The sequence below is a fragment of the Microcaecilia unicolor genome, chromosome 4, assembly GCF_901765095.1.
Source record: "Microcaecilia unicolor chromosome 4, aMicUni1.1, whole genome shotgun sequence".
Classification (NCBI taxonomy): Eukaryota; Metazoa; Chordata; class Amphibia; order Gymnophiona; family Siphonopidae; genus Microcaecilia; species Microcaecilia unicolor.
In genome coordinates this window covers 216,232,428-216,246,334 of record NC_044034.1, presented here as the reverse complement: position 1 = coordinate 216,246,334, position 13,907 = coordinate 216,232,428, and the positions used below count along the sequence as shown (strand labels likewise).

The window sequence follows — 13,907 nt, the reverse complement described above, 5'->3', positions numbered from 1 at the left end:
CCCTGTAACCTTCTTGTACATACATAAATTTTAGTTGGTAAGGGAAAGAACATTTTTTGCTTATACTCTCAAGGTTGCATTCTTTCTACATTTCAACATAAAAATAAGTTAGGTGAAACTACCAACTTACTGCTACGTAGCTCTGTGATCAGAACAAATGACAAGCAGCCTTTTACTGAATATCCTGCATATGAAAAATTCCAGAAAATGTTTTTGAAGTTTAAGCCCACAACAGACAATCCTTATCATGTAATATGCCAATTCTGGAAACACTACATTCGTCCCTTTTCTTTTAACCTTAACATTTCCTAGTATGATCCAGAAGAGCCTCACACTGTATTCAAGCAAGAATAAAGGACGCAATAGATCTTATAAGTATAACCTCACTCTTCCTAGCTGATTCCATCTTTAGATAGTGAACATTCCACAAAATGCATTCTAATTCCTTTAGAAAGGTTTGCCTTTAATTGACAGAGAGCTTTAAGGTTTTCTATATCAGCTCTGACTTCCATTAAATCGATGATTTTACTCTTTCAATATGTTCTCCCTATTCTTTCTGGCACACAATATCAGAATATACCATCAGGAAGGAAGATTTCATTTCCTCAGGTAAATCTACTTTCAAAAATATCTTACTGAAAACTATTTGCAATTCTAGTGCAATACAAAATGCATGGTCGGTCACAGATAGATCCATCTTTGCTAAAATAACTCGTAGAGGACTCCAGTGCTCCAAATGCTTCTTAACCTGGGAACTGTAGAACAAAGATGCCTTCAAGCTAGAAAAGTTCAATTCTATGCATCCAAGAACTGAAAAACAGTTTTACAACACAAGTGTCTCAATAAACACAGAGAAATAAGATGATTTACAGAGTTTCCCCAAATATGTTGCCAATACATTTTTCTAAGAAAAAGAAAATCTATGCAAACACATTCCACAGGCAAGACTTTCTGACAAAGCTTGAAGCACAAAAGAAAGTCTCTTTCTAGGCTCAGCCATGAACATTCTCAGTTTTAACTAAAACCTGCCACTGTTTCAACCACCATTTTAAGAAAAAGGATAAATATAAAGCAATGTTTCTCTACTCCTCGTGCTGCTCTCTAGAAGCCGTCTGTCATTACCTTAATACTCTTCCCACAGCCTGTAAAACCATTTTGCAACTTAATCCAGTTTTCGGAGTCTGGGTGAGTACCGGTCTGTCTCCAGAAAGGTTGCAGTGGTCCCCAACCATGTTATGAACAGGAAGATGAAGTGGGGAAGGGATGGGGAAACGTAGGGGAATGGCTTGAAAATGAAAGTGTTTCCAGCAGCCTTTCAGCTCCTCACACTGAACTTGTCTGACCACATTCTGTGTGTGTGTGCCTACGCCTGCATGTATGGCAGGCACACTTCATCCTGCCCTCTTCCAACAGCCAATCAGGGAGCAACAAGGGGAGAAAGGAGGACAGAAAAAAAAAGAAGGCTGGAAAAGAAACAGCTGGTTCTTTAGCCCTGAGCCAGGGCCAAATCTGTGCAAACAGAGACTGAATCAGCCTTTTCAAAATCAGGGCCATAAGGGACAAGAGTCAGTGTAAACAGGGCAGACTTTTAGTCTGGCTTTTTGCAAAGTTGAGTCAGTATAATGGCAGGAAATGGCACTTTAAAGTTTACAGCAACTTTATGGATGTTGCCATTCTGTCAGTGCCATGCCCCAGATTAGAACAAATATTTTAGACAAGGAGCATAATAAAGCTATGATTTCCAAACCATTTTCATTTAGAACTTAGATCAGTCTGCATGCAAGTTTTGAAAAACTAAATAAGTTAATTTTTCTGCAAGCTTCAATGAAAGAAAAAAAAATCGCATAGAAAAAAAACCATATAGAAGCAAAATCTTGAGAACTGCACTGTGAGAATTCTGCCCAATTCTAAACTAAGCATTTTGGCTGAAAGCACCATAGAACTTTTTCTTTTAAGTCTATATGATTTTTTTGGATATCACAGAAAAATCAAACCTTATAGGCAAAGAAGTGAGATTTCAAAATTTAGGACATCTTTTGTCAGAGACTTAAAATACAATTTTGAAGCATTTTTATACTGTTAGCTTCTATTGCATATACAGTAAACACAGTAGACTAGGACAAATAAGGAGCAATTAACCTACTCTGTCCAATAAAGTCAGTATCAGTTGCCAAGCTCCAACAGCAGAAGAAATGAGAAAGGTCATGTGGCAGCAAAGATAAGCAACACCTGTTGGTGGGGAACATAAGTTCCACAGGCAAAGGAAAGATGATAGATTGCAGAAGCACCTAACATCAACAGCAGCTACCTGCAGGAATTCCCAAACCCCACCAATAGAAGAACTAATCCAGATCATGGCTGCAGTGAAGATAACCTCATGCCCCGCTTACAGAAGAAGGGGAAAAGGCTGCAGTGAAGAACAGCAGCAGCTGGCAGTAGGGACCACATCCATCTACCTAATCTACTGCAATGAAGATCACCAGAGCATGCCAATCTCCCATCAATAGGCATTAAGGCATTGGTGAAGAAGACTTGACCAATGCCTCAGATGTCTTTTCTTCAAGCTGAAGTGCCCTAGCTGCTTTAGCCTTTCCTCCTAGGGAAGTCGTCCCATCCTCTTTATCATTTGTCACCCTTCTCTGTGCCTTTTCCAATTCCACTATATCTTTTTGAGATGCAGTGACCAGAATTGCACACAATATTTGAGGTGTATGGTTGCACCATGGAGCAATAGAAAGGCATTGCAATGTCCTAATTTTTGTTTTCCACTCCTTTCATAATAATAGCTAACATTCTATTTGCTTTCTTAACTGCAGCAGCACACTGAGCAGAAGGTTTCAACGTATCACCATTTCCTGGTCGGTGACTCCTAATGTGGAACCTTGATTACATAGCTATAGTTCGGGTTCTTCTTTCCCACATGCATCATGTGCACTTGCTCACATTAAACGTCATCTGCCATTTGGATGCCCAGTTTCCCAGTCTTGTAAGGTCCGTCTTGTAATTTTTCACAATCCTCTTGCGATTTAACAACTTTAAATAACTTTGAATCGTCAGCAAATTTAATTACCTCGCTAGTTACTCCCATCTCTATATCATTTATAAATTTGTTTAAAAAGCAGCACAGACCCCTGGGAAACCCCACTATCTACCCTTCTCCACTGAGAACACTGATCATTTAACCCTACTCTCTGTTTTCTATCTTTTAGCCAGTTTTTAATCCACAATAGAACACTACCTCCTATCCCATGACTCTCCAATTTCCTCTGGAGTCTTTCATGAGGAACTTTGTCAAATGCCACAAAGTTGTAAAGTGCACTCTTACAGTGACACACAACATTATGTTTCTCTTTTCTAAAGCTACAGGCTGACGATATACTGTATGTATAATTTATGATAGTGTTATCAGGATATCCTCACTGAATTCAATGTATAACTACCCTTAAATCAATGATTTCAATATTAATCATATCATAAACCTTTATTCAAAATATTTGGAAAATATATAACAAACTGTTTAAAAAGCATATCTATTCTGACCACTGACTGACTAAAGTGTTTCACAATTCATCAAAATCATAGAAACATAAACACCATTTCCTAAACTAGATATAATGATCCTGAACTAGACCCTATATAATTCAGTCCAAATTCTCCATTAATAAGCTCCACAGAATGATTACAATGATCTTTGTGCCTTGCAAAGACACATGAGTCTCTTTATGATCTCTCATTGACGCTCAAAATGCTGCTGATATTGTTGTATAAAGAATTACCAAACTTTCAATCATTTAACTTGGACAGAATTGAGTCACAAGCTGCTCCCAATCAACCTTGGTTGACTTAGAAACATAGAAGGCAGATAAAGGCCATATGACCCATCCAGTCTGCCCATCCTCTGAAACCCCAAATTCTTCCTGATCCTAAGCGATCCCACATGTTTATCCCATACCTTTTTAAATTCTGGAACAGTCCTAGACTCTACCACCTCCACCGGGAGGCCATTCCACACCTCCACCACCCTTTCTGTGAAATAGTACTGCCTTAGGTTACTCCTAAGCCTATTCCCTCTTAACTTGTCATATGCCCCCTCATTCCAGAAACCTCCTTCATTTGAAAAAGGCTCTCTTCCAGTATATAAATGCCGTTGAGATATTTAAACGTTTCTATCATGTCTCCTCTCTCCCTCCTCTCTTCCAGCGTATACATGTTGAGGTTCATAAGCCTGTCCCTATAATTTTTGCATTCAAGACCGCTTATTAATTTCGTAGCTGCCCGACTTCTTACTCTCTACAAGGCTGCATGTTTTGCTGTTCAAACAGTGTCATCAGGGGAATTCAATGGTGATATTTTGAAAACCCTGACTGAATAGGTGTGCCCCAAGAACCGGGTTGAAAACCTCTGATATACATTGAGGCATATTTTCAAAGCACTTAGCCTTCCAAAATTCCATAGGTTTCTATGGAACTTTGGAAGGTTAAGTGCTTTGAAAATATGCCTCATTGTGGAAGATGGGGATAGGTGTCTGTGTGTAAAGTAACAGAGCAGGATATGCCTATAGTTCTGTATGTAAGGGTACATATTCATTTCTCAATTACCTAAGTATGAGGATATGCACTGTGGTGTTGAGGTATGTGTGTATGAGGAAGTTTATGACAGATGTGTATATTGGGGAGGTTTTGCATGTGATGCTCAGTGTATATGTGTGGGAGGGTTCTAAGTATAAATATTCACAGGTGCTTGAGTAGGGTATGTGTGGAGAAGATGGCAGGTGTGTGTATGAAAGCAAGCATTTGTGTGGGGATACAGGATGTGCATTAACAGGGGTGGTGGAGGGGGAAATGGACAGAAATGTTGACCTGTGAGTGTGTGTATTTCAATGTAATAGACAACATACTACACATTTCTTTCTCTCACTCTCTATGCCATGCTTCATTCTCCTTCTCGCTCCTACTTTAAAAACACAACTCCTTACCTCTCAGTTCCTTGATTTTTTCATTGCCTTTCTTTTTCCTCTTCTCTCATCATCTCTCCTCCCTTCCAGGCTCGCCAGCCTCGCAGCCACTCCTGCCTCTTTCCCTGCTCTTCTTCTTATAGTGTCCCCTTTCCCTCCTCTCAGCCTGCCTCTCCCCCTTCCACTATTATTTATTTTTAATCAGTCTTGTACCACCTTTTGGGGGCCCAAGGAAAATGATATTCAGCCCCTTACAATCTACTTATGGTGAGGATAAGTTTGCAACAGCTGTCTATTCCTCAGCTGCCTTCTGCTCATAATGCCATTATTGTAGCTGTAGCAAGAAGTCCTCTCTTCCAGTGACAGTGGCGGTCAGGTCCCTGGTGGCACACTGCTGATTGTACCACTGAAGCTCCACTTTCCTTCCTTTGCTGATGGGGGTTGGGCTCCTACTGGTAACTGAGGATTTCAGGGCTGTGCCTCTTATCTCTTCGGGTGTTGGCAGAGTTGGGGTCCTTGAAAACACACTCATTATTTAAAATATGTCTCTTCCCGTTGTAGTGGGAGTCTCTGCCTTCTGCTCTTTCCTAGTCACTACTCTTAACTTGGTATACCTTTGCACTGACCCTCAATAACAGGTGTTTTTTTGAAAAGCCTGCCTAAAAACAGCTGCCGATGAACCCCTTTACAGCCCATCAAAAATCAATGTCATACCAAAGGAAAAAGCCAAGGCTTCATTCTTTCATTAAGATAAATTATTATGCTCTAACCATACAGCTTCCAGCAAACTGTTCTATAATGAAGGAAGTGCTACAGAAAAAATTCTGGCTTACACAAAAGCACCACAAATATCCCTTTGTGCAAGAACATACATCGGTTCTTCCTAAGGGGACTGCAAAGCATGTCCAGGAATGTACCAGTTAAATTCTTCTGCAGATATGCTGGACCAGACTTTCTTAATATTCAAATTTTAACTTGGGCTTTGGCAGTCAGCCAATGTCAGGACTATAATCAATGACATAACTGCTCAAAATTATCTTTTGCTGCTGTATTCTGGACTACTTGTGACCTACATGTGGGTCCTACCAGAAAGATTAATGTAAAGCCAATTACTGTGCATGGGATAAGCACAATGGTTGCCCAAATAGGAGGATGGTTACAAAACAATATGTTGGACAGAGTAGTTGGGAACAAAGGCCAGTGTCGGATAGACTTCTACGGTCTGTGTCCTGCAAATTGACAGAATAGTAAATCACTTGGACTGGATGGCATACATCCAATGGTACTCAAAGAACTCAAGCATGAAATTGCTGATCTGCTGTTAGTAATATGTAACCTGTTGATAAAATTGTCCATACTAGTTTAAGATTGGAGGGTGGCCAATGTAATGCCGATCTTTGAAAACGGTTCCAGGAAAAGAAGCCTGCCTTAACAACAGTAGTTAGTGGGCAAGCCAACAGTGCCTAAAATACTCCCGAACCTCTTTTAAGCTAATAGGCTTTTCTACAAGTCAATAGAGTTCTTTTCCCTCCTCATCGATTATAAACCTGCTATCTTATTATGACATTCCAAAACCACAAATAAACTGAGTGGTAAAGCAAGACCACCCTATATTAAACTATGACTATTCATATGGCCAGTAGCTTTTTTTCAAAACAGCTTGTACCATTTTGCCCCTGCACTGATTTTAGGCTCACCAGTGTATAGTTTACCAAATTATCTCTGGAGCTCATTTTAAAGATTGCCATTATACTGGCTACCCTCAAATATTATAGCTGGTTTTATTTATTTACCAACTTTGCTAACTAGATTACTAGCAGCAGGTACACAATTTCATCATGGTGATTTGTTACTCCTTACTCTGTCAGTTTGCTTCATTACATCTTCCAGGTTTACTATGATGTGTTAACAGATCCTCTGAGTCATCACAAAGAGTTTTTAGAATGAGTATTTTTCCAACAGCAACTTCAGTAAAGACCCAAACATAGAATTAATTTAGTTTTTCTGCTATGGCCTTGTCACCCAAGTGCCCTGTCATTTAGTGTTCCGTTTGTAACACTAAGAGAGATGATTAAAAAAACCCAAACAAACAAAAAATAAAAACTAAAGAGATTATGGGTGACTATGATTAAAGCTAAAAGTGTATGGTTCCATTAATCAGACATTATGTTTATGAATTGTCTCGTATTCAAAATTTAACAAAAATAAAACTAGAAAACTTTCCTAAGGATGGAGAGAAATGGCAAGATGGCAGCGTGAGGCTGTTGGCAGGAAAGCTCAGTTTGCTTGGCTGGAGAATTTTATCTCCAAGACCGATGCCACATACCAAACGTAAGAGCATGGTTCATCCAGTTCCCTTGCCGGCCAGGACTTCGTCACCCATCCAACAAACGATGGAGCGATTCACCATCAGGCCTCCTGTGCAGAAGACCAGAGATGTGCATCTTGCTGTGGCACCAGAGGAAGGGGCCTCTGGCAACTTAGGATTTGATACAACTTGCTCCCCTCTGGTGGTATGTCCTCCTCCATGTCCGGCAGCAGAAGCAGCAGTTTCTAAGCAGAGCTCCGCTCCCGAAGAGGGTCGGAAGTCCTGTGTAGAGGGTGAGGCTGCCAGCAAATCTGAAGCTGTGATAGAGTTCCAGGGAGTGTTTGGGAATGATTTCCCCAGAGAGATAATTTTAGAGAGTATCTGTAGGGAACTGCAGAGTTTGGAAGCTACAGTTTCCAAATCGATGAGTGAAGTTTCAACATTTGTGAGTAAAACTGACTTGCTTCCATCTAATACAGAAGATGTTAAGAATGACTGTTCCACTCAGATTAAACAAGTATAGGATGAAGTCAAATCTCTCCAACACTTTCAGCTACTTTGGTGAAGGATAAAATGGTGACTCAAAGGAAAATTGAACAAATGGAAAATCAGTTTAGAAGACTTAGCCCCCTTGTTTACTAAGCCACGATAGCACACAGCCCATTCAAAGTGTGTCGGCATTAGCAAATGGCTTAGTAAATGGGGTCGGGGGGGGGGGGAGGGGCGGTTAACCTTCTTGTCCTGAATTTCCCTAAGTTTCTTCTGATGACCCATGGTGACATATTTATAAAATATCTTCTGGAAGTTTTGAAGTTTACCCGTGAAACTATTCCTTCTTTAAATAGAATTTATTATATTTCTTCTAAGATGGAACCAGGTATGCAACTATGAGCGCAAGGATGTGGAGAAAAACTAGACTTGAATAATCTTTCTGATTTATTAGAGCAATATATTACAGAGATATTAGAGTGTTCTACTCTGATTTATTTTGTATTTGAGCAGGATTTAAACACAGCGCTAAGAACATATTTTCGTTGCTCGGAAGGGCTATTTTATGGTCAGTGAATTGGGTGTACCCTTTTATCACTAATGGGCTCATTTTCAAAAGAGAAGAGTGCCCATCTTTCGACACAAATCGGGATATGGGCATCCTTCTCCCAGGGTCGCCCAAATCGGCATAATCGAAAGCTGATTTTGGGCACCCTCAACTGCTTTCCGTCGCAGGGACGACCAAAGTTCCCGGGGGCGTGCGAAGCATAGCGAAGGCGGGACTGGGGCGTGCTTAACACATGAGCATCCTCGGCTGATAATGGAAAAAAGAAGGGTGCCCCTGACGAACACTTGGCCGACTTTACTTGGCCCTTTTTTTTTTTTGACGACCAATCCACAAAAATGTGCCCTAAACGACCAGATGACCTCCCCTTACTCCCCCAGTGGTCAGTAACCCCCTCCCACCCTAAAAAAACAAATTTTTAAATATTTCTTCTAGCCTCTATGCCAGCCTCAAATATCATACCCAGCTCCATGACAGTAGTATGCAGGCCCCTGGAGCAGTTTTAGTGGGTGCAGTGCACTTCAGGCAGGCGGATCCAGGCCCACCCCCCTACCTGTTACATTTGTGGTGGTAAATGTGAGCCCTCCAAAAACCACCAGAAATCCACTGTACTTACATTTAGGTGCCCCCCTTCATCCCTAATGGCTATGGTAGTGGCGTACAGTTGTGGGGAGTGGATTTTGGGGGGCTCAGCCCACAAGGTAAGGGAGCTATGTACCTGGGAGCATTTTATGAAGTCCACTGCAGTGCCCCCTAGGGTGCCCGGTTGGTGTCCTGGCATGTCAGGGGGACCAGTGCACTACGAATGCTGGCTCCTCGCATGACCAAATGGCTTGCATTTGGTCATTTCTGAGATGGGTGTCCTCGGTTTCCATTATTGCCGAAAATCTAGGACAACCATCTCTATGGATGACCTAAATGTGGAGATCTGGGCGTCCTCGACCGTATTATCGAAACGAAAGATGGCCGCCCATCTTGTTTCGATAATACGAGTTTCCCTGCCCCTTCGCGGGGACGTCCTCAGGAAAACTTGGGCGCCCCGTTTGATTATGCCCCTCCACATCTACACAAAGACACAGAAAGCTTTTTCTGGCCATGAGACAGGAAACCAAAGATCTTGGGGCTACTTACTTATTGAGTTACCCATGTAAATATATAGTAAAATATGTTGGCTCGAAGAATGTGTTCTTCACTCCAGAACAACTCAGGCTCTCCTGGCCTTCAGAAAGTTAACTTAAAGGATTAAGTGGTATGAATATAGCTGGGGGGGGGGGGGTATTTTTCACGTTAGGCCTTTCTTTATTGGTTTTTCTTTCTTGTGCTCTCTCAATTGTGGTCCGAGGAAGAGATTTTTTTTTTACCCCATATTGTTATATGTCCAGCTCTGTATTGCTGTAACAAGATATTATTGTGTGTGATAATTGTTACTAAATTTAATAAAAATAAAGTTTAAAAAGGAAAAAATGTTTCCTAAGTACATAGGGACTGTGTCAGTGACAAATCTCAGCTAGCTTGATGACTTCTTTTATACCTGGGTAAAAACTGTTTGGAGGGAGCACATGTGCTATTATAATTGACAGGCAAGCATGGAACTCTAAGGCTATTAGTAACAAGACTGTGCTTCCTATGACTGCACTTATGTGCAAAGGATGCAATTCGCTACTCATGATAAAGCACTTTATGAACATTGCCTTCAAAGGAAATAAAGGTCACAGAGGATGCCAAGGAAACCACATGTTAAGTTGTAAATTGAATTCTATAATCATACTTCCTACAGATAAGCAACCTTAGTAAGGCCAGAAATGAAACAAATATTCTCTGAACAGCAGTTTACTAGCCACACAAATGGATCACAGTAGATGAAACTCAAATAGCCAGGGCCAATTTAACCATTAGGTAGACCAGACAGTCACCCAGGACAGCAGCTTCTAGGGGGTGGCAAAGAGAAGCTGCAGTAACAGTGAAATAATAGGTCCTAACAGCCACACAAAACCACTGAAATGAAACTGCATACTTTTACACAATTATGCATTTTTACGGGATGATTTTACAAGTGGTGGTCTTCAGATGATCCTAAGTTTAATCATCAAAATCTCAGGGGGAGGAACCACCTATAGGCCTAAAAGCGGAGGGGTACAATGCTGAAGGTCCACCTAGAGTGCCTAATATGCTTCCAACAATGCTGAAAATGACTAACCTATTCTGTCTATAAATTAGTTAGGGTTGTAATTGCCATTTCATACCAGTTGCTCCCATCCCTTCTTTGGAGCACAAAAAGTTATTTCACTGCTGTTCGGCCCAGTACACCTTCAGGTGTCTGGAGTTTTATTTGTGGGGCTGACTTCTCCAAAACCAGGGATCTGGGTTCTGGTAGTTGTGCCAGATAAAGCATACATAGATGGCTGGTATGAAAAGAGACAGCCAGCTTTTACGGCACATATTAACTGTACTGTATGCTGTAGAATACAAAGTATTTACAAGAACATAAGCAATCAGGTTGATCATTAAGCAGACATTACCAAAAAACATTCATTTTCAAACATAAATGAAACCTGGATTTACAGCACTGGTAAACAACTGTAGTAAATAAGTAATAAGTATATGATTACTTGTTTTTAATATAATTGTCTTAGACTTTAAGTGGCATATTTGAATTTGTTTAATTGGTCTTGAATGCATGTGCTTTCCTATCTTTTTATGGCATTCCTATTTAGGTTTGTTTTTATGTTTTGCCTATGTACTGTAAACCGTTTCATATTGAATGCAAGAGAAGCAGTATAGCAAACTGAATAAATGATCAATGATAGTACAAATTCAGGCTATTCACCCAGCTACTAAACTACAAGAAATCGCAAACAGAGGAAGACATGCAACAATATCTGGAAAATCAAAGGGAAGCTGATAAAATAATCAGGAAAGCAAAGATACAAATGGAAGAAAACATAGCCAATATGGTAGACTTTTTTTTTTTTTAAGATATTTGACAGAAGGTAGCACAAAAGTGGCATTGTAAAACACAAGTGTGGAGGGTAGGAGTATGTAGAAGCTGATAAGAATAAAATAGAATTGCTCAACAAATACTTCTGTTCTGTGTTCACAGCTCAAGGGCTGGGAGTAGGACTGCAAAAGACAAACGCAAATAGGAATGGAAGTGTGGTAAACCTTGAGCAATTTACAGAAGACTGTATTTATGAGAAGCTAATAACCTAAGGTAGAAAAAGTGAAAGGGCCTCTTCCACTTCTGTCATACCTCCTAGGTGATTCTTTTCTGAAAGACAGGAAAATGGTAGGTTTTCTGGCAATTTCTCTGTCCTACTATGACTTGTGAAGTGCAGACGACAATTTAGGGTATGGACATAATCCAAGGCTCTCTGGTCATTAATACTGAAGATTCTGAACTGGATCTGAGCCCAGGAAACAAAAGGCCACCTCCAGACATAGGAGCTCTGAATGGTGTGGAATCTTTTGCACTGCCTGGTTCTGACAGCCATATATTTAATAGATTTGTCAAAGCTTCAACTCTCTGTTAGAGGTATAGCATATTCCTCACTGGCTTTATGCTAAAGCTGTTGGTACTCTTATTTTGGCTCAAAGGGAGCAAAGCTTTCTCTCAATTCTTTGGCCTGTCCTTTTGATTGATAAGCCAAAAAGACTGAGGCCTCGTTGATGCATCCTAGCCAACAACATTTGGTCTGGCTCTACGGTTATTGCACCAAGCCTTCAAGATCACCTTCAGTAAGATGAATGTTTGTTCACTGGCATTTAAGACAAAGAGTCAGATCTTTTGGATCGACACCATTCTGGGTGAAATCCATGTGCAGAACTGTTATGAGTAAAACAAGAAGGAAAAACCACCTCACTTCAGCGAATCTGTGGGACTGCAACAGTGAAGATGCATCTAAATAAGTCCGACAGAGAAAAAGAATTAAGGGGTACAGGAGCAGCATGAACTACCATGCAAAAACAGTGAAAGGTTTTTCTGCCTTTCATTGTTTTTCACCACTGGAAGACTCTGTCCATTTGGTGCCAAGGACAGTCTTTTAATCCAGAAGCGTGACTAAAATAAACTTACTTATCTTCAGAGAAAAATGTTTAGTCTTTTCTAGAAAGCTCTGGAAAGTGTGCACCTTACTCAGTGCCATCTATGGTCCAGTGGCGTAGCTACTATGGGGCCACGGGGGCTTGGGCCCCCGTAGATTTGGCCCTGGACCCCCTGCCGATGACCCTCTCAACCCCCCCTCCCGCTGCCAACCCGCCGTCTGCTACCTTTGCTGGCTGGGGAGGGGGGGGGGGGGGAGTTGCAAAGTGACAACTTTGAAATATGCTAAAGTGAAAGCATAAGAATCTGAAGACAATGATAATATAATACTGCCACAGACAGACCAATAAAGTCAACACCTAAGGACTGTGAGGCCATCTGTGACCCAGTCTCTTATAAAAAATGCCAACAAGGGTTTCAAATGAATTCAGGTTCTGCACCGTGGACACAAGGCTGCTAAGATGTGGTCAGATGATGCCAATTCATTTCATAAAAGCAAATGAACTGTCATGAAGCACTGACTTTGGTTTATTACCAGCCAAAGCTAGTCTTGCACCACTGATCTACTGATAAAAATCTCTGTGTCAATTCACTGAACCAGCCAATCCTTAAGTGAATAAATAGGAGAACTGTGCAGTGCTGTCCATCTGTTTGCTTTATCACAGAGAAGAAATGTGATTTGCGATTCCAGTGCCATATGAGGCATGCATTATGGACCAACATAGTATACTTTTCATGCATGAAGATGTTAATTTAGAAGGAAAAGCACTAATATCTATTGCCAGATAGTCCCCGATTTTTCACAGCTATAAGTACTACACACAATTTTGAATAGACTGAAATACTAATAAAATCTGTGATGCAGCATTTATGTTATTTGTGCCAGCCACATGCTTCAAAATAAAGAATTCCCACTGCTGTTGACTCTACTCAGAATGCCTTCAAACCTGACTGCTCTACCACCTGTGCTACAAGCAAGGATTTTCTCTGCTATAGGTTTATATACACCACATCTGCACTTGCCCTTTCAGCTACCTATTAAAAGTTTCATTGTATTGTATAAAACATACTACCATCATATCTATGTTATCTGAATGTTATAATGCATGCCTAATAAAGTATTTTATTTGTATTTAGTTGGGGTAGACCAATGTGGTTCCAACATAGGACATTTATTGATAAAAAGACCAAACAATTCAGTGTGAAATGACTCTAGCCAGCCTGTGTTTCGGCACCAGATGCACCTGCCTCACACACACACACAAACACAAAGAAACACAAACACGCACACACACAAACACACAGAAACACAAACACGCACACACACAAACACACACACACAAAAAAAACACACACACAAACAGACACAAACACACACACAAACAGCCTCGACGGTGCACCTCTAAGTGCCCCCCCCCCCCCGCCGCATCGCCACAACAACCCGTGCAACGGGGCATCAGAAAGCCCCTACCCTCCTCGCCGCATCACCCAACCCCTCCCCCGCCGCTTCACCAAGCCCCCCCCCCACATCGACCGCCTCGCCACCTGCGAC

General features: G+C 41.0%; 1 protein-coding gene across 3 annotated transcripts in view; it reads right to left on the bottom strand.

Moving 5' to 3' along the window:
* Positions 1–13,907, bottom strand: part of MOB2 (MOB kinase activator 2) — a 344,949-nt gene that overhangs the window by 101,144 nt on the left and 229,898 nt on the right. The window contains exon 1 of one of the 3 annotated variants that reach the window (XM_030201241.1): positions 1,123–1,348. The exons of the other annotated variants lie outside the window; for them this stretch is intronic. Within the exon in view, the coding sequence (XP_030057101.1) occupies positions 1,123–1,232 (110 nt within the window). The 5' untranslated portion in view covers positions 1,233–1,348. Of the gene's footprint in view, positions 1–1,122; positions 1,349–13,907 lie in introns of those variants that run through there. 3 annotated transcript variants of the gene reach the window in all.